Source organism: Argopecten irradians, chromosome 8, assembly GCF_041381155.1.
Source record: "Argopecten irradians isolate NY chromosome 8, Ai_NY, whole genome shotgun sequence".
Lineage (NCBI taxonomy): Eukaryota > Metazoa > Mollusca > Bivalvia > Pectinida > Pectinidae > Argopecten > Argopecten irradians.
The window spans coordinates 2761337-2788687 of record NC_091141.1 but is presented as its reverse complement, the minus strand read 5'-3'; the positions used below and the strand labels follow the sequence as shown (position 1 = coordinate 2788687).

Genomic DNA, 27351 nt, shown 5'->3' with positions numbered 1-27351 from the left:
AGAACAGGAGATTTTCTATCGTATTTGAATATCATAACATATTCCCAAATGTCTTATGAATTAAGCAGAAGACAGGTTTTACCTATCAACATTAATATTTCCATTATAAATATAGGCTATAACTAGTCTTTTACTTAATGAAACAGCCACATTAATATAGGAGGTATTCTCCATGATCTCTAGTAAAGCTTAATAATCAGAGTAATAATTAACTTGGTAATTATATAAAATAGACCAACGAGTACACTCTCCACAAACAATTTAATGTAAAACAGTTGTCTATCTTGTTTCCTTTCTGAGATATTTCTAAAGCAGTGAAAGGAATCTGAAATATGCAGTTTGTTTGAGAAAGAAAGAACATGACTGATAAGTAAAGCATATAACGAATGTCAGCTACGCATTTTATCACTTTACATCTATTCCTTAATCATACTTGTAAGGAATATATGCTTCAGAAATCTTCTATTATGGAGACAGTTATTGGAAGGTTCAGTCTTTGGTCTGGTGTAGAAGAGGAGTACAAGGATCTGTAACTAAGAAGTAAAAACAGAATGCTCCATTTTTAAAAGCTATTACATAGGCTTTATAATGTCTCACTGTCAGCAGAGTAATACAGTTATAACGGGGAAGGAAGGCATAATTAACATTGTATTTGGTCCTTAATTATAGAAAACTAACAGAATCACAATGCCATGTTAATGGTCTCCGGAAACAGAAAAAAAAATTTAAAAAAATATAAGGTCGTCAGGTCAAGGCCACGAAAACCAGGCGACATTTTAAAACAAATTTAATCTAACCGTTCCAATTATGACATATTAAAGAACAAAACAAATTGTTTTGTATTTAAGTGTAAAGTGCCACAACTTTATCACCGGACTGTGGGTCTAAACCCTGGAAGAATCTGTAAGTTGGGAATTCACAATCCAGAGATGGAGTGCTAAATAGTAACTAGTGTTCCTGTGCACCCCGGCCAGAGTGCCCACCCCACCACTGCCCCCACCAACTAAATAGTAACTAGTGTTCCTGTGCACCCCGGCCAGAGTGCCCACCCCACCACTGCCCCCACCAACTAAATAGTAACTAGTGTTCCTGTATACCCCGGCCAGAGTGCCCACCCCACCACTGCCCCCACCAACTAAATAATAACTAGTGTTCCTGTATACCCCGGCCAGAGTGCCCACCCCACCACTGCCCCCACCAACTAAATAATAACTAGTGTTCCTGTATACCCCGGCCAGAGTGCCCGCCCACCACTGCCCCCACCAACTAAAAAATAAGTAGTATTCCTGTACACCCCGGCCAGAGTGCCCGCCCACCACTGCCCCCACCAACTAAATAGTAACTAGTGTTCCTGTACACCCCGGCCAGAGTGCCCACCCCACCACTGCCCCCACCAACTAAATAATAACTAGTGTTCCTGTATACCCCGGCCAGAGTGCCCACCCCACCACTGCCCCCACCAACTAAATAATGACTAGTGTTCCTGTATATCCCGGCCAGAGTGCCCACCCCACCACCGCCACCATCAACTAAATAATAACTAGTGTTCCTGTACACCCCGGCCAGAGTGCCCACCACACCACCGCCACCACCAACTAAATAGTAACTAGTGTTCCTGTACACCCCGGCCAGAGTGCCCACCCCACCACTGCCCCCACCAACTAAAAAATAACTAGTGTTCCTGTATACCCCGGCCAGAGTGCTTACCCCACCAATGCCCCCACCAACTAAAAAATAAGTAGTGTTCCTGTGCACCCCGGCCAGAGTGCCCACCCCACCACCGCCACCACCAACTAAAAAATAACTAGTGTTCCTGTGCACCCCGGCCAGAGTGCCCACCCCACCACCGCCACCACCAACTCTCAAAGATTTCACTTAAAAGAGCATGAAAGCTCAGATGAAAAAATACCTGATTTTTTTGGTTCCTTCTATTTAGGATGATTACCTGCCTATTTATACAGACCAGAATAGTTTAACATCACCTAAATATTTCTAGTAGAGATCCCGACATTTTTTTTTTTTTTTTTTGAAAGTTTTCCAGTTGTTTTCTCTAAGTGACAATATTTATGGCTTGTTAACAAAATTTGTTTTCAAATGAAGCACAATTTGTAGTCAGCTTTACATCGATTTGTAAGCAGATTGATCTGACACGTTATCGTAATCCTTTTATGCATATGACATAAGGGCGCAGAGTTGATCATGCCGTTAATCTAATCAATACTTTCTTCATTGAAATAATGTAAATCTATTCTCTCCCTGATGCATACCAGGTTGAAATCAGAATTTATACGTTTAAACGGAGGATTTGGTATCAAAATTAATGTAGGCATCTCAGGTACAGATCTCGGTGATTGGTTGATGGAGCCCTTGATGAACAGTTAAGATTACCAAGAGTAATGTCCCCTGCCGAGTGCCTTCCTATCGAGGCAATGACAATTTCCTCACAATTAAAGAGACACAATTAAAATAAATGGCTGTTCATTAGGATTTGATATATATATTGCACCTGGTGAAACCAACCTCCTTAAAACAGCGACAAAGAAATCCAGAATTCACCACATGCACAAACTAAAAACAAATCTACAGCAAAGGTATCAGTAATGACACTACATTGTGTACATCTCAACTATAATCACATTTTAACAAAGACCTTTCAAGGTAACTAGGAATCACGAGAAAAAACCTGACAATTTCATTCATCCTTGCTTTCATTTAATTGTTTTCAATCACAGAAGTTTTTGTCTGAACTAAACTGTGCTCTTAAAACAGACAACAAACTCCTCTCAGCAGAAATACACATCTTAGTTACTGCTCTGCTTTAATCGGAGTTTTCTGACTAGCATCTGACAAAGTTTTTTTTTTATTTTCCTGTGAGAATTGCTCATATAGGAGATTTCAGAAAAGATGGCGATGACGTCACACAAAGGTACATCCGGGCACTCAAAGGTACAACTCTTATATCTGTACACATAAACATTGTGTGAACACAGCCGCTTGTGATGTTTGTTTACATTTTATTGTAATAAATAATACGAAGAGTACGCCAATCCGAGAACTATTGCGTTATTTACATTTCAAAAAGCGTAAAAAAAAATATTTTACAATAATATACAAATTTAAACATATAGTATTCATATATTTTACTCTGTTTATACTCCATTTTCGACCGCTACGAGAAAACACGGTCGCCATTACGTATAAACATTGACAGATATATTGCAAATATCAACTTGAAATTACAAATTAAATTCAAAGTCCCTCAAAATATAATTATAAGCAATTACTGTTTTCGAAGTGTTTCTTGATAAAACACTTTACGATGTGTGATTAGTGCAAAATTAAACATTTGCTTTCGTAGATTACCCCAAGCCCACGGCAGCCATTACAGTACAGCCGAGAACCCGAATTTCGTCCATTTTCAGTGTCATTAAATTACGTATTTTGGTTATTTTTTGTCATCAATTTTGGGATTTAGTTTATAACATACAAATGAGTCAGTTTGTAGGTTCTTTTTATCATATTTTTAAACAAAACTTTGAGTATTTAGGATTCTCGAAGCCGTGCTCAATGTATCGGCATTTACAGTACTACGATCTGTAAATTATATCAATTTAAATGAAGTCTACCTAATATGTATTCCAATTATAGTTTGAGACTTAACATAGCAATCCATCGCATAAAAGCGGCTGAAAATGAAATATTGAAAATGAAATCTGCAGCATGAAATTCACCATATTATTTTACGAGATCGGCAGCCATACGTGTACGTGTAAAACAGTAGTTTAATTACTATTTGTAATTTTGTTATGATACAAGAGTATTCCATTAAAACAACATGTACATATTAAATAACGAATATATATCTTAAACAAGTACTTTTTGAGATAAAAGTGTTGGTATTTATAAATATGATTTATTTCCCCAACAATGCTGTGGCCTGCGGTGATCTACCAGCGACGAAGCCATACACGAGCGGCCGTAGTCTGGTCAGGTGGTTCATGTTTTGTTTATATCATATCGTATTGTGAACAGTTTTTCATGTATAACAGAAACATTATACATTGAAATAGATCATATTTTCATAAACACCTTTTCACAACCTGAATTTATACATATGAACAAAATCGGGTAGGCCTACGTGTGATGGCCCGACAGCGCTTCGATAGGTGGCTTCGACACTAAAATTTAGCAATAAACAAATGAAAATATAAAAATGTTAACATCCGTAACCTGTGAAACAATAAGAAACCATTTCAAAATAAGAATTTGCAAGTATGAATGCGTAAACTTTTGACAAAGTATCGATTATGAAGCAGGGATGTACATATCTGTTATTGCTTTTATCAGTCGCCATACTGTGTTTGTACCTTTGAGGACCCGGATGTAAACTTTCTGTGACGTCACGCCATCTCTTCTGAAATCTCCTATTAATAGACTTTTAAGTCTTAGATGAAAAATGGCATACACACCTCAAATTGATATCAGTAAATTTTTACCGAATTTCAAATACCAGTCTAAAACTTTACGAATTTCAAATACCAGTCATTTGAATAAAATTTTAAAATCAAGGTGGGTTTTTTTGTCATATTACTGATACAGAGTTAATTCCCCTGAAGGATGAATCAATATCTTTTTGATAATGATATGTAACTATTGTTGGTGTATACATTGTGGACATAATTAGAATGATTTCTGTAAATAAATATTCTGTAACCTCAATGTAGATAGGTTAAGTTAATGTTGTGTAATAAGTTTGAAATGATACAAAAATAATGATGAAAATTTGAAGCTGTAAATTTTTGGACTATTTCTGATCATGAATACCATCCAGACATCACAGCAAACAATATGGTATTGTTGTATTCAATATTTACACAAATGATTTCATGACCTATTGAAATACATTCATTTAATGCACCCTTTATAAAAGCTATTTACAACACATGAAAATATGATTTAATTTTCAGCGTATGCATTCAAAATGGATGATAGACTACAATATCAAATATAGATAGTTTTGGTAATTGTTAGTGAGTTGTGTGCAGCATAGCCAAACGGCGATAATTAAGCAATTTATATACAGTTTTCAAAAGCGTTGTGAAACAGACTTGTGGATGTATGTGCCCGGTATAATTGCCGTGTAATGCACGGTGTACGTGTTATTGCCTTTGGTGGGTCCTACCTCTGCTCAGGATAGAACTGTAAATCAGAAAGACACTCCCGTTCAGTCGCAACGGAGGAATCCAGACTCCCTAGTGGTCCGATTACCATCCTGGCCATGTTTTTATTTCATTTTCACAAAACTGTTTTGTCTGTTTTCTTAAGAAAGGATTACGTGCTTGACAATGGCCGATTTCTACAAACAGCCATATTCCATGTTTCTAAACGAGATCTTTATTGATTTTTTTCCACTCCCCCCCCCCCTCCCTCTCCACCTTGTTCACAAATTTCCAGCGCAGAAAGAAAACATCACATTTTCCTTCTTAGTACATGATTAGGAAACAAAATATTGTATCAATGATAACTTATAATATCCTTTACATTTTGTTCACATTCAAAAAGACATTATATTTGAACACATGCAAATCCTTTTTTGTGATATCACCACAGGCAATATCATACTAGCATCATTTATCACTGTATTATGAAGTGCTGTTCATTGAGAATCAAATTCAATAGGAAGAGCCATAAGATAGGAAGTAGAGGAACACATGAATGGCTTTCCTGCTGAAAATACACGGAAGACGTGTGCCTAGTGTTGAACCAATGACAGAGAAGAATCTCAGCATCCCATTTTAATGCTGCTACAGCTAAAATAGAGCTTCTACATCTGTTTTCAGTCGGTGCTTTACAACAAATTCTAATTCCTTTTCTTAGCAAGAGATTAAGAGTTTATATGAACTCTCGACTAACAGTACAATGCTATAGAGGATCGTTTTCTACTGTAAAAGATCACATGGCACTATACACTACCATGTTTAGATTTACACAGGGTAAAACCCTCCCCTGGAAGGTATATATTGTTCTCATCAGAATCAAACCAGAAATGGAATTTCACGATTCTGTAATGAGATAATTTTTTTTTTCTTTTTTTTTTTTTTTTAATTTTAACCACAATATTGTCTTGCAGATTTTCTTTTTGTATTTTACAACATTTTGTTTCAAAATTTTAATCCATTAATAGTATATTAAAGTTTATACATTATATAATGTGTAGATTTCCTATACAGCAGAACATCTCGGAAGGAAATTAAAAACCCAGGGAAAGTAACGGAAATGAAATTTGCTGCCGATGATCAATTAATTTACTGAATATGGCATTAATAGACAATGTTGCAAAATGTTACGGGAAATATTAGAGAAAATATATCACCTTAGCCATAAATCATTATAAGCATGTCATATCATCCGCTGCAGGTTTGTAATGATCGCGATGGGAATTTGGATTAAACTCGAACTATAGAGAATGCATACAGGCCATGCATCAATTTCACAATGGATATTTACAGTGATACCTCCAGCTGTGTGACAATGGCACATAATTCTTTTGTTGGAAATGTAAACATTTTGGATTTCATTAATAAGCCCATCAATTATTGAAACTGTATAATTGAATTACACTTCTTTATAGGTTTTATGCTATTGATTATGATATATCAATCAAACTTTATTGTAATGTCATTAAAAGTTGTTTATTGAGATGTTTCCATACATATTGCTGTATATATGTGTATGTACTTTTAATGCAAATATTTTTAAATTCTTAATTACAGTCACATCTATCACTCATAATGGATAAGTTATGATGATATAAAAGTTGGAAACAATTTTCCAGTATTAACAATTCTTCGCAATACTTCCAAACCCGACACCAAACAATAGCTACATCTAACGGAGGTTTTCAGAGAACATAAACAACAATCACTTGATTACTATGTAGATAGTGATTTCTCCATGACTAATGATTCTGACGAGTCTATGTTGATGATGTCCCTCGAGATTTTACAAGTAATGGAGATTGTTCTATCAGTTATCCGACATCATGGTCTTCATGCCTCCTGGCCCTATCAAAGGTCCAAATTGATTGTTTACAAACAAAATTTTAAAATAGTTTATGATGACAGGTGATAATCTACTGACATGGCGTCCTCGTTGATGGGTGACCAGGTACACAAGCTGTGCAGATCTATATTGTATCAGGTTATCAAACAAATGCTTCTCCATTAGTCAACTTCATTTAATTTGATCAACTTATTCTCCATCAATTGTGTTATCAAGGAATACCCATGTCAATGTCAGTGATATGCGTTCGCCTTACGGCTGTCGGAGGAAGCCATACCTAAACTGATCGTTGATATGTGACAAATATCAAAGTACATTTATGGATTGGCCAGCATCAAGTACACTGTATGCACCATACAACCCTATACTGCCCAATGATGTTGAGTGGCATATTGAGTTGGATCTGTGTTCTCCGTTGATAAGTCCTATGAGGCAAAAAAAAAAATATGTCTGTTAAGGGTTACCCGACCAACCCTAATTTTTTACCCCAACCCTAATTTTATTACACATGTGCTCACATGTGTGCAATGTGTTGTGGTGTGTCAATGTCTTTATGTTTTGGGAGGCTGCAGTATATTTGTGTCTCCTTGTAATAGTGCTCTCTCATTGAAGCAGTGCCATCAAACAATCACACCTGACCCAAGTAAATTACATTATAGGATGTGAAAGGGCAAGCTAGTTGTCCCACTCCACTTTTATGCTGAGCAATAATCTCAAGCGAAAATATCTCACACTTTCTTGGCATCATAGAACCTTCCAAACCTTACCACAAAGTTTTGTCATACACTTATTTACATCTGAAAGTGCAATTATGTTCAAAGAGCTCTGGTTTAAAACTGTTAATTCTTCACCAAGATGATATGACTATGAATCAGATAACATGAAAGGGTACAAATGTTCCAACTATCTTAGTAAATATCAACATCACAATAGAAGACAATTGTGTCCATTTCTAAGATAACTAATTATACAATTCATTAAGTAGGCTATCTAGATGTAAATAGTAAACGATTGGTATTGTTCGTTTGCTCCTTTGCCAGAGTCTGTGACAGAGTCTCAGAAGACATCTTTGGCCTGTATTTTTCAGCCATCATCATACATATAGAAGAAGAAATCTAGGCTTGCTTTACCCTTATATTGAGGGCTACAGTCTCAGGGGGGACCTTCGACAGTCAGCGCCACACAACAAGTGTAGCAAAGATTTAGTAACAAACATAAATATTTATAGAAAGCACATCTTTGTAATTCAATCTAACTGTACAGAGCAAGGCCCGAGAGAGGACGTTTACTACGATAGCATCTTTTTCTCCCTCCTAGAGGGAACATTACGATACAAACATTAACTCTATCTTAAATATCAGGATCAATACCAATGAACAGATCAAACACTCGTTTTCAAGATATAAAAATATTTTCCCACTATTAGCTGTAAATGTTGGTGATTTCCCATTCTCTGTGGTGACAAAGCTATTTCTTCCTTGTAGCTTTTCTAATCATACCACGACTAAAGCTACAATTTCATGTCTCCAAGAGAAATATATGATATACATTATTTTGTTCCTACCAAGTTTTTCGGAATTACCTTGATTGCATTTCTTGCTGGAAGCATAAAATACAAGTTCATATTACCAGGTTCTGTGGAATATTAGTCACCATGGCGATAGAAAACGGGAAGGAATAGAATGTCCTAGGGAGTTATAATTACAAAGTCTATACCTACACACACATTCAAAGTCAAACCCATAGGACATTCCACCAATTGCCTTCAAATATTTCTCAAATTTTTATCCTTTTAATTGTTATTCCTTAACCTTAAAAGCTTTTCCGAAGCAAAGAACTGAAGAGTTCGAAAAAGAAATGAGCAATTAGAATATGAAGACGAACAGATATAAGGAATAATTTATGTATACCCGGATATTGGGGAAATATGCTGTTTACGACCATGTGGCTTTATCAATATTTGATGGAAACAATCTACTTAGTTTCTGTAAAATGTGCATGTGGTGTGCTTAGGTGTATCCCAGACCAGATATAGCTATAATGCATTTGCTGGAACATCTTAAGAACTCCTGAAGGAGACTGATGTAACAGGTCAGAGATAGAAAATCGCAATCAGGATTTTTTAAGCATTTTTATAGTAATTTTCCGCAGTGTTGCTGTGAGAGCCATTTACACTTGGTCTATTATGGCAGAGTAAAGTGCATCTCAATTAGCTGAGTACTAGCACGGATAGGTCAGTTCTAGTCTAACTATCAAGCTTACTCACATAAATTTAATGAAAAATCTACAAAATAGCTATTAGCTTCCCACCTTGTGACCATATATGGACATAAACTGTCTATCATCAGGGTTATAATAGAGCTTGGTGGTCTCAAGTATTTTCAACATGATCACTTAGATGCTTCATCGCTATGGTGATAGTGTTTTGGGTCCTTTTTTCATCATAGTGTTTTGGGTCCTTTTTTCATCACAGATTAGAGAAATTTTTTTTGTCAACCTGATCAAAAACTGATTACTTGCACAAGTCAAGAACAATGTATCCTGGGTTTTATCATCAAGTTAGAATAGATTTGATTAATCATGGGGACTCTAACACAGGGAAAACAATACAAGTTACGAAACCAAATACACCAATGTTTGCTACAGAAATGAAACAAAGACGTTTCCAATGGCCCATAATAATTCAGCAAAATTTTATGATGATGAAACAAAAACAAAAAAAATTCTCTGTCTGTCATTTCCGCAGCACAGGAGGGGGAAACGCATTGTGTTCTTAGCTTAGCAATATTGTTCTAAATTTTCTCCTAACAATAGACCTGATTTTTGAAATGTATTAAAATCTTGAAAAATATTTTCATTTTTTTCTTTGCAGCAAATTCTGGCAATTACCATGGTTTTCTGTACAAGCAGAAGGATGACACCAAAGCACTCCCTATATATGATCTAAATGGCTGGATAGCAGGGATACAGGCAATGGTAAGACATCTAACCCTCATACTATGTAAAATAGCACTATTTTAGTGCTAAACAGATTTTTTGTGCTTTTTGTTACTATTGCAACTGGTTCATATTCTTGAATTCACAATTGCACTAACTAATTCAAAATTTAATTTTTGCACTAAAATTTGATTACCACAAAATACATAAGTTTACAGTAATTTACAATTCAGTATGGAAACCAATTTCAGTTTTAGGCAACAAAAACCAACAAATGCCAACACCCTAACCCTTTCATCCCTTAAAACTATAATGAACTGGTCCAGCTTCTGAAATAGAAAAGTTCAAAAGTGTCTACAGAATTTTATAGGAGGATAAAGAATGTGTTAAATTACTCTCCAGGCATAATTCTGTGTTTGATAGATTTTTATTGATGACCTGTGTTAAGTTTAGGGATGAAACTAGAAATACACTATCGACATGGAGTCAAACATAAGATAGACAAAAGGATTTTTTTGGTAACACAGTCAATAAAAGGGAGATCAATGACAAAAGTTCTTAATCAACCTAATTAAGGTGACAAACTGATTCAACAACAACAGGTGTTTGATTGTAATCCATGGTATCCTCAATGAGCAAACATTTAAAACAATCCTTGTTTACTGTACGGATAGACTGGGGGAGATATATGGTTACTCTAGCATTATGGCGGATATTACTCAGGAAAAACATCTTATGAATAAGTGGTCCGAACAGGAACACAAAGACATGTCCGGGTTAATCTAATCCTGCGTTAGAGAAGTCTGGTAATCGCTTTGATGGACAAAGCTTGTCATATCATCAACATGTCTTCAGTAGATATCACAAAAGGTTGTGGTGATTTGCTGATGATGGACCAGACACAGGAGTGTCAGAGCAGGTGCACCTTCCTGGTGATAGACAACACCGGTACTGACATGATCTATCTCTGTACATTTGTCCAGTACCTCTCAAGATATTTAAACTCATTTTTATGTAATTAATTCTTGGCATTGGAGGTTGGAGTGTTGATCTGAAGTGTACCCATTACACTGTGGTGCAGATGTTTCTGGTCGGTGACACATTGTCCAGTTCCTACACTAATCATACCCACTAATCACACCCACCATCAGCGATACAGTGTTTACACTGGCGACAAGTACACATATTTCAACCTGTCCAAAAATGTCAGAAACATTAAATTACCTATAGTAAGACCTCCATTATTTATTTATGCATCTGAATTTTGTGTCTTCTGATCAAACTAATCATGTCTTTTTTTCACTAATTTGTTTCAAACTCCTTCCTGAATTTTACGACTGTAGCATCCATCATTTTGCTGATATTTTAACTCTAATTTGTTAGAAGTTCGCTGCAGTTCCATCAGCGTCACATGGAGAAAAGAATCCCTATTTCAAATTAATATGCTGATTACAAAATTATTCAAAGTCTAAATGTGATCCATATTTCATCTCTATACTCTAATGAGAATGCATCCCTTGCCTTATACTGTGTTCTGGGGTATCACAATGCATTATTCTACACCAAGCACATCCATATTCCTTGACTTAAACATTTTCATAATGAGAGAGATCGTAAGATTATGATTTACAATTGGTTCAGACTTCCCAGCTAAGCCTAATGCATTACACCTACGTCTCCATCAGAACCCAAACTGATAGCTCTGATTCAGAAAATAAATGGAGCTCAACAGTTGTGTAATGCATAAACTTCATAACATGTAACTTTAATGCAATTTTACAAGAAATGAAGTTAATTATGAAAATTTTTGATATATCTGGAATCAAACAAATATTTGTTTATCAGAGAATGAACTTCCTGTCATTATTGAAGAGCATGAAGTCGCCTTACCCTATCGAACAATCTCTCAAATTGAATTTTCTGCTCCAACTGCATCAGAAAATATCCTTACAAATAGCCTGCAGAAAAATTTACATTTTAATCAAGAGTTTTACTGATTTTCTGGGAAATTACACAAACGAGTCAGTGAGAAGCTTGTTTCCTCCCAGCTATGATTGTTTTTACAATACGTTAATTCTGGTCTTTCTAACAATATTATGTAATTTGATTTTTTAAGTGAAAGCCATAAACCATAATTACCAGAGTAAATGTAAACCAGTTTTTTACTGTATTGATTGAAGGAAAATTTAGAAGAAAAAAAACCCACCCGAACAAAACAAATAAACAGCAACAAAAATGGTCGTATATTATGAAAAAATAATATTTTTAAAATGTTTGTCAGTTTATGAATTTCTCGATAGAAATTTATATGATTCTCAGATTTTGCTCAAAAACAAATAATGAACAAAGTCTTCTTCAGAAGAAAAGATAATTTCTATATTTCTTGTTTAAAATCAAATTCATTACTTCATGTAATTATTGATCAATAGAAAATAAAAAAATTACTTTCTGGGAAGTTTAAATCTCATCTGTAACATCAATGTAACCGCTTAACCCCCGGTGACAATTAAATTTAACGTGGCCCCTTTTACGTAATCGCTTAACCCCTCGGTGACAATGTGGCTCCTTTTACATATATAATTCCTGCTGATAGAATTTATCACGTTTGATACAATACAGAAAAGGTAACCTTCACTTCAATGCGTTGAATTGTGAAATTATCCACCAATACAAATACTCCCTTTGATGATCTAAAAATATTTCAGTCAAAAAATGAACCATATTCATTTTGTAAAATCGTAATGTGTTCCCTTCAGCCAGCCATAGCATGACAATAGCCCATTCAGCTTGCTTTCACACTCGCTCAAACTAAGTCTGAATGGCGTATCACACCTTGGTAAGCTTCCACAGCTCAAAGCAGATTGTTCTCTAGGTAGAGAGCATATACCAACAGAAACACTCTGTTTCCATCTCGATTACGCCTTAGTTTACGTATTCAGCAACCATACCACTCACCCTGAGAAGCCTTCAGGAGCTACGATCCTCAATCATACAAATTAATTAGGAAGTGAATTGTACACTCTGAAATATACAGATAGCACCCCGGGGACTAAGACTTCATTTTGTTTGAAATTAAAGTCTATCATTGTGGTCAGAAACCAAAAAAAAAAGTTGACGGTAATGATACGTAGCTGCTTCAATATCTCTTCATGAAAGTATAGTAGAAGCCATCTCATTTTCGGTATATCGACCACCAGTATCTGTCTCCACACAGAATCAACAGGGTGATAAAGTTTTCATTTTTGTAACAACAAAATGGACGTAGAATCAAAACGGGACCAATACATCACATACATAAATGACCAAAACTGGTTTGTTCGTATCCATGTTGAGAAAAAACATAAAAACTATCACAGGCGATATCAATAAATTTTGTATAACCAAATCAAACAGAGATGGCTGAGAAACCAGTGCAAATGATGTCCATTATGAGAGCATGTAGCAGAAAAAAACAACCCACAGCAACTGGTGGCTGTCAAATCCAATCGGCTCGGCGATACAGTGACTTATCAAACATCACAACATGACGAGGCGGCCATGCATCAATGTGTTCAATTACCGTCTGATTACACACTATTTTTGTATTGCATTGTGGGAGTTTTTTCCCTCCCAACAATCCTAGATACGGTTGGTGATATGATGTAATTGTACAATGATAACTCATAATTGTGACTGAATAGTAACGGATGAACAAAAAATTACCAATCCATCCTCCGATATATCAAATTTTCACGAAAACATATCGCTTCTGAATTTAAAAGTTTTTGCTGCCTTAATAAAATTTCATGAACATGTAAATCAAACCCCACTATGTGTTTTTTTCCTTTACCATTTAGATATAATGAACATTTCTATGTAATAATTAAATTAGTACAGAACACATTTGGAGAATTCTTAAATATCACCAAATACATTTGAATAAACCAGTTAACCTACATTGACTTCAATTTTCAGTTTCTAAATGCTTTTTTTTATATATATATATGATTATGATTATGTCATTCCTGCAGCCATTTTTCATCCCCAAAATTGTTTTTTTTATCGATATTTTCCTTACAATCAGATCTGCAGCCTAACATGATTTCTCTGTAACCCATTCCCTTCCAGCTCCATACAAAGAGATCAGCCCCAAATTGACCACAAATGATTCCCTCCAATAAACAAATGTAATAAACTGCCACATTGACCAGACAAACGAGTCAAACCAACCATACACAACTTATTTGTATCTCCTTGAATCGCTGCAAGTAAATATTCATAACATATTTATCTCAATAGAAAGCAGAATGTTAGCTGACCACTTGGGGCTAAAATAACTGGCCCTTCACTATATTAAGTTAATTATTCCCCTCCTGAAAATCCATATATTGCTCTGGTGTATTGATCCACGTATATCGTCCATGTATTTGCGGCAGATATTAAGATGAATCACCAAAATTCATTTGTTCTACTTGGTGTTAAATATTTGTTTATGTCAAAAATGTTCCAAAATTGTTAGGGCATATATACATGAAGAAACATTTTAAGCAAGCTAACTTTCAAGAAAAATGCAATCAAACACAATTTTTTGATATATTCATGACTTTTAGGGACAAAAGTAGCGACATTTCTAGTTGTATATTTTTAGAAACATTGACTTTGTTTCATTATTTTTATTTTTTTTTATTTTTTCATTTTTGGTTGCAATCAAGCATTTATGTCTATTTCATCAATTTATTTATAAGGTTGATGAACAAATAATATATTTTTTTACATCAAGGTGTCCTACTTTTAAAGCTCTAATTGTGTCTTAGGGATCTAAATAAGAATCTCACTTTGCAAAAATACATTAGAAATTGATTGTATAATGAATGAGAAATTTAGGGAAAAAATGCAAATAACGAAAAAACATGTTAAAAGGATGAAACTACCACAGTACCACAAGTTGGAAAAAAATTAGCAGTTATTATGAAATTTTCTTTCATTCCACCACTCAATGCAGACGTCTTGGAAATCATTACAGGACATTTATTCTTGTTTAGGAATTCTAGTACCCATAGTCCATTATACTAATTGTCTACTAGCCAAAGTTTGACTACTGAGGATGGATGTTGGAGTAACAGGAAGGTCCAAATTTCCTCCAGGGAAACTCCGGCTCCTTGTTTTGTGTGAACATGTAACACCACTGCCCCATTACAGAGCACTTCCACCTTAGATACATTCACAGTTCAACCTCAAACACACCATCACCGTTCTCTTCAAAAATCACTTTACATGTGCCCATAATGGCCTCCTAATCAGACCCAAGACAAATATTTGGACACTTCGACCCCTGATTATGTCCCCAGGGCGGGGACTCCAGAGGTAGGGCATGGCGACTATTAGAGAACCCCCAGCTGTTGAAGACCATTATCACCATATCATTAATTCTATTATCCTCATCAGAAACTCTGAAGCAATGTCTCCTGTTCTAACACACAGCATGCAGAATGTGGAGAATGGCACCGTTGTCATCAGTCTTTGTTTTAGATGTACATGCAAGGTTACATATTAAAGGATTTGTAATTAGGTAGTTAATTTCAAAAGATGAACATTTGTATAAAATTGTTTCTAAAGCAAATCAGTATTGATATAGTTCACTATAATTTATTTTCAGATTTGCTTTATAAAGTTCGGGGCTGTATAGATTTCTTAGAAATAAAAATACATACAGCCATTTATCTTTGTATTGTACCCAATAAGTTTAGGAGCATTGCCGTCCTGAACACCAGTGTAACAGTATGTTTACTCATATTCCTCCCTGAAATGTCATAATGAACTGCCCCAAGCTTAGTATCAGAAGAGTTCAAATGTATCTTTAGGGGGGAATGAGTTGAAACATTTTTGTTTCTATAAATGATACAAGTCCATTGTATGTTCTGTGCATGCCCTATATTAACTTAATTCTAATAATTTACCTGAATAATCATTTGAATATATTCTATTATGGAGCGTCAATGATGATAGTATTTTCTATTCTATCCAAACATATATAACAAGGAAATTGATAAAGATTTTTAAAAATCCTATCGTAATAACCCTTTCATTTGTTTCCAATGTTTCAACATGCTGAATCCCAGAAATCTGTACGGCCAGCGAGAGAGGACGTTTCTATTTTAGACATCAATTGACCTTTGTCCACTGTCAACAAAGTCATTCTATGTCCTCTAATCAATTTCAATCAAGCGTTGAAGCTACAGAGACAGACGATCACTCCGAAACTACTTCAGGCCAAAGATGATGAACCTTTCTGATCAGAATAAAAATGCCCCTCAGCTTAGACCTACTGATCAAAGCGACCAACTAATGAGGTCTAAACATTCATCTGGCCCAGGTGCTTAGTGGAATTTCTAATAGCAATAATACCAGTGTCGCATTATGTTTGCAAAATTCTCACTTTTGATGAAAATCATAGAATTTCTTTTTTTGTTCAATGAATCGGACAAATGCAGCAAGTTTTAAGTGTTAATTAACAGCCTCGACTAATGACCAATTAATTTTCGTGTTTGAACGTACAAAGTTAAAATTGATTTCAATGGGACTAATTTTGATAATTGATCTGGAAAAAAATGAAAGCTAAAAGGTATTTTGACAAGTAAGGAATAGAAAGCTATAGTGTTTGATACTGAGGGTTATACAGTGTCACAGTGAGTACACATAATGGCAGGCTGGAATTCAAACGGAAATCCTCTCTGTCTTATAATAAACTCAAACAGCTTGTCGTGTTGACAGAACCTCCATGAACGCCCATCAATCTCACCACTGTCTCCTTGTAATCATACTAATGATTAAATTTCCACTTTCATCTCCAAAGTGAAATTGGCACTACCACAGTCCTCAAATATATAGTTGTAACCTTGTCTGTCCTTTCATTTTAATGTCGACCTTTTTTTTTACCTTCAGAATTACCATAATATCAATATTTCTTGTTTTTGCCTTTAGCATGACAACATAACTTTTAATATAAAAGGTTCAAGAGATCAATATCAGATAATTTTAGGTTGAAGTCACATGCGTCTGCATGTCTTTCCTACAACATAAACTTAGTGCTTTCTTTATCTTACAATGAATACTGAACTATTTTAGATACCAAAAACAGAAAGATTATTGGAGACATAAAAGTCAGGCTAGACACAAAAACAATTTAAACAATTACTAAGTTTGTGTCTATACACTTAGCAGACGTTCCCTTGTAATGACCAGAAGGCCTGAGGAGAGATATCTAATCGACACTGACAACAGAGATCATCGTAGTCATCTGGTTTCTTTAAGCGCCATGAATTGGAATCATTTTAAAATTAATTGAGATGACTTGACCACCATCTTGGAATCCCATGGTGAAGACTAGAATTTGTCATTAAGCTACATAAATAAATAATGGAGTTCTGAACTCGCCCTAATCAGAAACAAAAACCTGACCTCGAGGACCTGCCAGGCCATGCTAAGTCTAAAACCTCCACCATTTTTTGTCAAGAAGAATCAACTTTAAAATCACGCTTCAACTTTTCCCAGAGACAAAAGCGAAGAAAAAAATGTGTAGCTCTCTTGCATTAAAAACTATAAAAGGACAGGGAAGAAGCGGTCCTCTGAGGGGCACGATCATGTCTAATTACTTGAGTTTGTAAAGTACAAGATGGCATGTGTCTCCCACAGCTCTTACTGCCTGCACTTTGTGTGTATATCTAACTATGAAATCAGTAACAACAATTGACAGATTCTCAAAATTCACTGCTAACATTTAGGACTTCAAAAGGAAAAGGAAAGTGAAATTCAAAATTGATCACCATGTCGGAAAAGATGAAAACACATAAAATCAATGAGCTACCTATAGAATTGTTGAGAGTTTTTTTCCGCGGTAGGATTTTCATTCTCATTCACAAACAACAAAGCAGTACATCATTCTCATAGAATTTTAGTCTCCTTTCAAAAAAAATCTGATCATCTTCCTGCATTTTATTTTTTCTGTTTATTTGTCTTTCTTGGCACAAACAATAAAGGACATAGACAATAGCGTTTCATCGATCAGTCGCTGTCTTAATCAAAAGACGGCAGGCGACCTTTTCGTTATTGTTTTTGTGAGGATAAATTAGAGATTAGCTGCAGGTTCTTTGTACTTACCTAATTATAGAGCAATATTGGCGGTCGCCTACCTGGCACGACCTAGCCTTCTCTATAGCATCTACAATTACACTACCATCTCATTGGCTACCTGATCATGTTAGCATCAAAGACAATCTGGAAATACTTATTGGTAGAGTTCACTAGATAATCTGGAATGACTTATTGGTAGAGTTCACTAGACAATCTGGAAATACTTATTGGTAGAGTTCACTAGACAATCTGGAATGACTTATTGGTAGAGTTCACTAGACAATCTGGAAAGACTTATTGGTAGAGTTCACTAGACAATCTGGAAATACTTATTGGTAGAGTTCACTAGACAATCTGGAAAGACTTATTGGTAGAGTTCACTAGACAATCTGGAAATACTTATTGGTAGAGTTCACTAGACAATCTGGAAAGACTTATTGGTAGAGTTCACTGACAAACTGGAAAGACTTATTGGTAGAGTTCACTAGACAATCTGGAAAGACTTATTGGTAGAGTTCACTAGACAATCTGGAAAGACTTATTGGTAGAGTTCACTAGACAATCTGGAAATACTTATTGGTAGAGTTCACTAGACAATCTGGAAAGACTTATTGGTAGAGTTCACTGACAAACTGGAATGACTTATTGGTAGAGTTCACTAGACAATCTGGAAAGACTTAGTGGTAGAGTTCACTAGACAATCTGGAAAGACTTATTGGTAGAGTTCACTAGACAATCTGGAAAGACTTATTGGTAGAGTTCACTGACAAACTGGAATGACTTATTGGTAGAGTTCACTAGACAATCTGGAAAGACTTATTGGTAGAGTTCACTAGACAATCTGGAAAGACTTATTGGTAGAGTTCACTAGACAATCTGGAAAGACTTATTGGTAGAGTTCACTAGACAATCTGGAAATACTTATTGGTAGAGTTCACTAGACAATCTGGAATAACTTATTGGTAGAGTTCACTAGACAATCTGGAAATACTTATTGGTAGAGTTCACTAGACAATCTGGAAAGGCTTATTGGTAGAGTTCACTGACAAACTGGAAAGACTTATTGGTAGAGTTCACTAGACAATCTGGAAAGACTTATTGGTAGAGTTCACTAGACAATCTGGAAAGACTTATTGGTAGAGTTCACTAGACAATCTGGAAATACTTATTGGTAGAGTTCACTAGACAATCTGGAAAGACTTATTGGTAGAGTTCACTGACAAACTGGAATGACTTATTGGTAGAGTTCACTAGACAATCTGGAAAGACTTAGTGGTAGAGTTCACTAGACAATCTGGAAAGACTTATTGGTAGAGTTCACTAGACAATCTGGAAAGACTTATTGGTAGAGTTCACTGACAAACTGGAATGACTTATTGGTAGAGTTCACTAGACAATCTGGAAAGACTTATTGGTAGAGTTCACTAGACAATCTGGAAAGACTTATTGGTAGAGTTCACTAGACAATCTGGAAAGACTTATTGGTAGAGTTCACTAGACAATCTGGAAATACTTATTGGTAGAGTTCACTAGACAATCTGGAATAACTTATTGGTAGAGTTCACTAGACAATCTGGAAATACTTATTGGTAGAGTTCACTAGACAATCTGGAAATATTTATTGGTAGAGTTCACTAGACAATCTGGAAAGACTTATTGGTAGAGTTCACTTGACAATCTGGAATGACTTATTGGTAGAGTTCACTATAGAAACTGGAAAGACTTATTGGTAAAGTTCACTAGACAATCTGGAAAGACTTATTGGTAGAGTTCACTAGACAATCTGGAAAGACTTAGTGGTAGAGTTCACTAGACAATCTAGAAAGACTTATTGGTAGAGTTCACTTGACAATCTGGAAAGACTTATTGGTAGAGTTCACTAGACAATCTGGAATGACTTATTGGTAGAGTTCACTAGACAATCTGGAAAGACTTATTGGTAGAGTTCACTTGACAATCTGGAAAGACTTATTGGTAGAGTTCACTAGACAATCTGGAAAGACTTATTGGTAGAGTTCACTAGACAATCTGGAAAGACTTATTGGTAGAGTTCACTAGACAATCTGGAATGACTTATTGGTAGAGTTCACTAGACAATCTGGAATGACTTATTGGTAAAGTTCACTAGACAAACTGACAGGACTTATTGGTAGAGTTCACTAGACAATCGGGAATGACTTATTGGTAGAGTTCACTAGACAATCTGGAAAGACTTATTGGTAGAGTTCACTTGACAATCTGGAAAGACTTATTGGTAGAGTTCACTCAGAAACCAGGACCAGGTACAGTGGTGTAAGTAAACAGCCAAGCTGATCAAATTATAATTACATTAGGACAGCTTGAAACTTCCATAAAAACATAAAGAAAAAGTCATAGTTTTGGGTTTTTTTTTTTGCCAAGACAGAATTTAATTCCAATAATAGTATGACTGTGTACTACCAATATATCAAGATGGTTGATTTCATCCTTGAACTTAGAGATTAACTGGTCCTAGCTCCTTCATAGAAATGAGATTATTAAGGAGTAAAAAACAACATCATTACCATGTCTTAGGTTAATTACTCTTAAATCATTAAACACAACAGGAAGCTTTTCTAAAACTTCCATGAAGTTGGTAAGGAGATAGTGGTATTATTAGCGTGCAATGATATTTTTCCTTTGAATTTATAGATATTAATGTACCTTCATTACATAATCAGGATAAATTAGCTCTCTCAAGCAGCGTTCTAAATGGAGTAAATCTCAACAAAGTTATTTTTCACATGTAATTAGAAGCCAATAGGATCGTTTACTTTAATCAGCTATCTTCTTTATTCCATGTTAACATCTGATAGTAACGATACCTGTTTAATCTTTAGTAGCGGCTAGTTTGTGTAATGGTGGCTTCTATTGTTCGCTATCCTGAGGTGAGTCAGACCTGGTAAATTATCACGTGGTGCTTTCTAAGTTGGTTAATTTCAATCTTGTCACAAATAAAAAAGAACATGGAAATTAGTGAGATACAGGGGACTTCGGGGTTGTCTAGTATTTAAAAAAATAATCATTTCCTAAATCTTCACCTGTTGGAGGCGAAATCAGACGAAAATTAATTTTCTCTGTTGTAAAAAACTAAATATAAGATATGTAGTCGTCTAACGTGTAAAAGTAATCGCAGATTGCACCTATGGAGTCCCATCATGCACCTCTTTCAATCAGAACACCACCATAAATTGCGATCCCTCTATATCAATAGGCGAGATATTCTCACATGCTTTGATCTTTAATCAATACAAATCAGAAGACTTCTGTTACGAAAGAGCTCCGAGCTGAAATTAGCCGGCCCTCAAGGAAATTTGTGTGTAAATAGTCACTCAAACCTGACTGATACCAAATAGCATTGACAAATTGTTTTTAAATTTGCCTTGATTTCCTGGTGGGATTTCGTCAAGTTTCGGTGCCATTTTGACAATTTCCAGGATTCAATCGCCTCCCATCTGTGATTGAACTTCCCAATTATTTGATTATTACCATTTTGGTTTTTTCTCTCCCTAATAATTTTTCTTTCTATCCGAGCCAATCTGAATTGTTTAAGTCCAATGAAATAACACAAAACTTCAACCTGTGTATATGGAAGATTTTAGCAGTGTCGCATCAGCTTATAGCTTTTCACTGTCACGCTGTCAAAATGTAAAGTGTTTTGAGAAATTGAAAACAAGCAGTAATTACAAATTGATCAAGTTTTCTTTAGCTAATCTGCTGTAGCCTTTATATTTTTTTTCTGTCCAATTTACCAAGAAAATGTTGAGTGATAATCTCTCCTGGTCATAAATAAAATTATTTTCGTGGTAATTAACCAATTGCAGTCAACTATTGCACAGTCACACATAATTTACAAGCTGTTGTAATGTATTGTGTAATCACCACTTGAAGAATGATTCAAGTTCATCGACTTCACACATGCAACAGCGGTCTTCACTGCTCACGTTTGGTGCCTCAGGCTAACATGATCAAAGACAAATGACAATTTGGGATATTGTAATCAACTCAGAGACCAATGTAGCCCAGTATTTAATGTGTTCCAATATATAGTCCTCCATCTTCAGGTTTTAGCTCAAAACCCTAAGTAGTAGATGTTATTTACACACTGTTGGTCTGTGGTTTTTTACATGGTTCTTTTCTTTAAGCTCCAAAACGTAGGAAACAACCAAACTACCAGGTATCTTCCATCAGGCTAACTGTCAAATCAAGGCTAATGGGTCACTTAGTTAAGGACATACAAGTTCTTGGTGTTAAAAGCTTGATAAGACTGGTCAATACTGGACAAACTCATCAACCATTCAATAAGTGAGTGGTTTAATGCAAGGGTTTTTTTTACCAATCATCCATATAATTCCTCCATTGTGGGTATGTATTGATTGTGATGTCATGTATTTTTCAGAGAATAGTGAGTTTCGCTCACAAAGTCATGATGTCACAATAAAATAAACTTCCCACAAGGGAGATAACTCTGTAATATCCAAAGCTACTTTAAAATACAAACCATTCCTGATGAGAGTGACCATGGTAATTACTGAGTATACTTCTATATGTGTATAATGACCACGTTGGTGATATTCAGATCCAATGGTACAATTTCACATCGAATGTTTCCAATAAAAACAAACTATACACTTAATGGTATTAAATATTTCATAGAAAAAAAAACTCAAATAACTTCCGAGAAATTAAACCTGCATTGTGACTATCTTAAACATTAGAAAAGTGGAAATTGATGTTTTTCTGGAGGAAAGTTTTAAACAAATGGCTTTCTACTCCTACAAAAGCCTGAAGGTCTCAAATGACAATTTTTATTGAATTTGAAATTTCCCACAAATTCAACCCACATGGGGAACATAATTACCGGTATTCTTTCTTTAATGTACACACTATATCTTGGTATAACCTATAATTGTGTGTAAAACATATTGAAGAACTTGCAGATCCGTACAAAGCCATTTTAAGCCACATTAAGTTTACTCACAACGTCCATATATGGGAACTAATAACTTGTCAGAAGTGTTCTTACCAAATTTTTGTTGTATTATTCAACATCTTTTATTGATTTCTGTAGAAGTTACAACAGCTTACAATTATCTGCCATACATGCTATTTAAACTAATATCTCTAACTTGCCATTATTTTATCTTCAGCTCCTTGAAACATAGTACCCTGGCGGAGGCTGATCGAATCCCCATTGATGAATATTTTCATTCCTTAAAACATTTCTTCAAAATGCAATTATGATATTGTCACAAATTTGATGATACCAATTTTAATGCAGATTCCATTATTTTTCAGATTCCAGGAAACATGAAGGGCTTTAACTCACGGAATGAGAGCATACCTTTGCCACCAATTGACGTGATGCCACCTATAATGATTGGTGATATTATCGACAGTATTCAGATGTACACAGTGACAGGTTAGTTACCAAGGCAACATCACCAAATATTGTTATGTATTTGGGGGTATCACATAATTGTGTTTTTTACTCCATAACTTTTAGATTCTGCGGAATTAGGTAGTTTTTTGTTTCCATCTGACCTCACTCCGCAACTCATCACCCCCCACCCGATATCCCCCCTCTCCTCCCCATTTTTAGAGAAAATGAAACTTTACAGCTCAAAACTCAAGATTCTTGCATAAGCATGCAGTCATATGTATACTTATTTCACAGTCAAAAAAGCAATAATTTTGCTGGTAATGTGACAAATAATTTCCAAGAAACACAGAAGAACACACAATATTTCCGGGAGAGACAGACAAACTGACGCCTCAGTAAACATTTACACAGACACATAATCTTTCTTTTACTAATTACAACTATCCCCAGCAGATGGTCACCTTCAATACCAAAATATATCTACCCAAAGCCGATATATCAATCTGTTACCATGGAGCTCTTCAGGGATGTACAGTATCCATGGTAACCCCGAGTGGACAATGACATGGGTGTGAAATCCAATCGGACTGATTTTCGGCTGAAAGTCATTTATAATTTATGCCAACAACACAATGCCGACTTCTACATTATTACAAGACAACGATGAAAAATTACCAACAGAAAAAAGTGAAATCAAAATGGGGAAATTATAGTAGTAGAAATAAGCAAATGACACTGACTTGAAATTGATACATGCATTTCTCTTTTCACTAGAATTTATTCATCGGAACTTCAAGAAAGGACACAAGATCTATTGTATCCATTAGTAAAAATTTATAATTACCCCTCTGACGTGACAGATTTTAAGGGGACATGCATGGAGGTTTATGGCTGTGGTAGATTTCAACTCATCATCTTCATTCCTGGGTAAAAAATATGACGTTAACTATGAAGGGTGGCAGCATGACCACATTCGTTTATTTGTCACCATATGTGAATCATGAGATAAAGACATAAATTATCATTGATATTATTAAACGACCTGGCATATCAGGGAACAAAACGGTGTCATCATCTGGAATTCCTAAAGATTAATCTTCATTTGTATGAAGATTTGAAGTCCATTTTATGCAATTGGAAAAATGAATTAATATTTTGAATGCAGCAGAATTTGTATTTCTGAAATGAATCCTAATCAAATGTGATAGTCTACAAACACATTATATAATTATTCATCATCAAATGAAATGAAGCACTAGATGTTAGACTGAAAGGTATGAGCTTTGTTGATCAATCAGAATATCTAGTTAAAAGATTAACAAACATTTTGTTAAAATCAGCAAGTCTGCAAGTTGAGACCTATAAGGGGTGTATTTTCAATCTCTTTTCATTAATAAAACAGCAAGAAAGTTTAGAAAGAAGAAAAATCTCGACTTCAAACAGCATACATTTTTTAATTACAAAGTGAGTTTAAGTGAAATCAGTATCTTCTCATTATCATTAACGTGCTCTGTAAGAGGTGTTACGTTGTTTACAAGGGTGCCGTCTGCTCAATCTACACTTTATCAGTAACCCCATAAGGCAAAGCTGTCCTTGTGTACAGTTATCTCCCTTTTCAGATAGAAGAATCTTTAGAAACAGATCAACATAAAATGAAATGAATCACTAACACCAAACAAAATAAAAAAGATGTTCAGGAAGACAAAAACAACTTTAAGAATAACTGTTATACCTAGGAGACCTCCACCATGAAGAGATGTCAAATTTAATTCTTAGTCACTGGAATGTTTGTTGTGTTGGTGTAAATGTCCATTAGAAACTGGCCTACAGTTAAATTACCTCTATCCCACCATCACAAAACCAAAGTTGCAGTACAACTATATTTGTTCCCAAGGGCTACAAACATGTAAAATGCATCCAAGTAAATCGACTGATCATTTTTTCCCATTATATTGATACAATTTGCTGCCGAAACGACAGATTTAATCTCTGTCGGGAGAGTCTTAATCTGGGTCTATGTACCCAACCTCCTTCCCACTTCTTCCTAAATCACTTCCTATTAAATTCTTAACTTGATATTACATTTCTGAAACATTCAGCAATCAGATATATACACAGAACAGAACACATATCTTATACGTGAACTTTGCGTCCTTGTCAATACAGTTATTAGCCAGGATTTAAACAAGGTCACAACAAGGTCACGCAAAATTTCATACACATCTAGAAAATGATTATATTGTGATGAGCAGATTGAATGGTTTTTCAAATGGAAATTCACTGTCTGGAATCATTCATGACATATTTATCATTGGGAAAAGCACTTAGCAGTTTTAGCATTTTAATAGAGATCTACAAATTATCATTGCGACTTTCACAAAATGGCCGACACGCAGCTGCCAACCTCCATACATTTAAATCTAGAGCTTCTCTATATTATGGGATTATTAATTCTTGTGGACAAGCAGACATATTTCTATCAGCAAATATATCTCATGGCCTAATAGGGTTGTTCGAATTTCTGATAGGTTGGACAAGAAACAATCATATAGAACAAAGAAATGAGAAAGTAACAATAAAATCGTTCAATACCTGTTCAAATTCTGAAAATTAAAGAATCTGGAAATATTGCTTTGACTTTTAATTTTAAGTTGGATATCCTATATTTCACAGACATAAATTTCCCAAGGTAGTTGGAACTCCAATCTAGATTTGTGGAACTAATAGGAAATAAGGTCTGAAGGATAGGGGAGAATGTCCAATTATAGATCCTGATTTAGTACCCACACACAAACATACAACTATGTGTTTTCAAATCCAATTCCTTTTCTGACAATTCAAAATGAAATTAAGTATTGACAAAATTTTATCAGATTTGAAGAGAACTTCCATGCAAAATTAGGTTTTACTAAAAAATAAGGATGGGAAAGAGAGGATCCCAAAGATAGATGTATAGCTGCTGGTTCATGGCTTTGTCTGTCAGCAGGTGCTCCTTTTGATCCTCCCCCCCCCCCCCCCCCCCCAAAAAAAAAAAAAAATCCCCATTCCTCCAAATATTCTACTTGCAATTACTTTTCATGATAATTATATGATGCTGATACCTTTCATTTCTGAAAATATTGTGCCAAATCAACATTGAAACACAACTTTTAATTCAATCTACAAATTTATCATTTTGCTTTAATTTAAATTAGTAGAGCTAGCACTAGGTGTTCTATTATATGACTGACAAAATAATTCTTAAAGTACCTCAATGCTGATAATTGCTCCATATTTCAGGTTTTTTGTTTATTATAAAAGACTTTTTCAGGGAAGAAATAAGTTAAATGTAATAAATTTAATTCAAATACTGGAATTTATATCATATTAATACAATATCTTAAAGTAAATTCCTTTATGATAGGAATTTAACTGAATTCCAATTCTAAATTCAATTTAAAGTTTAGTAAGAACAATTGGATACAGCTGAAGCCTTAATATCTATTACCTTTCTTTTTTTCCCAGCGTATTTCAAGCACCCCAAGTTGATATGTAACCCTATTGCGAGGATCGGTATAACCTTAGGTAAGGGACTATACATACAGATGGGGCCCAATCCAGTCACCATGTTCCAAGAGATTCCGATGTACTCCAAGGACTTAAATCCAATATGGCAACCAGGAAGCTGTATCCCTACTATGGGTAAGTATAGAACTCAAGAGAAAATGTCTCTGGCATTCAGATAGACCAAATACTCAACAATATGTTCAATAATTGGACGTTGATTTCACTTAAATGAAGAAAAATGGCCAAGACTTTTTATGCAATTGTCAAATCATTTCCAGTAATATATTTATATGGAA

At 35.1% G+C, this 27351-nt stretch overlaps 2 protein-coding genes across 2 annotated transcripts in view; one reads left to right on the top strand and one right to left on the bottom strand.

Moving 5' to 3' along the window:
• Nucleotides 1-27351, bottom strand: part of LOC138329093 (cysteine--tRNA ligase, cytoplasmic-like) — a 211417-nt gene that overhangs the window by 157948 nt on the left and 26118 nt on the right. The gene's annotated exons all lie outside the window — the stretch shown is intronic.
• LOC138329092 (uncharacterized) overlaps nt 1-27351 on the top strand; it is a 149690-nt gene that overhangs the window by 105378 nt on the left and 16961 nt on the right. Inside the window, exons 3-5 of the mRNA XM_069275835.1 lie at nt 9935-10038; nt 23425-23548; nt 27014-27190. Of these exons, the coding sequence (XP_069131936.1) occupies nt 9935-10038; nt 23425-23548; nt 27014-27190 (405 nt within the window). The remainder of the gene's footprint in view (nt 1-9934; nt 10039-23424; nt 23549-27013; nt 27191-27351) is intronic.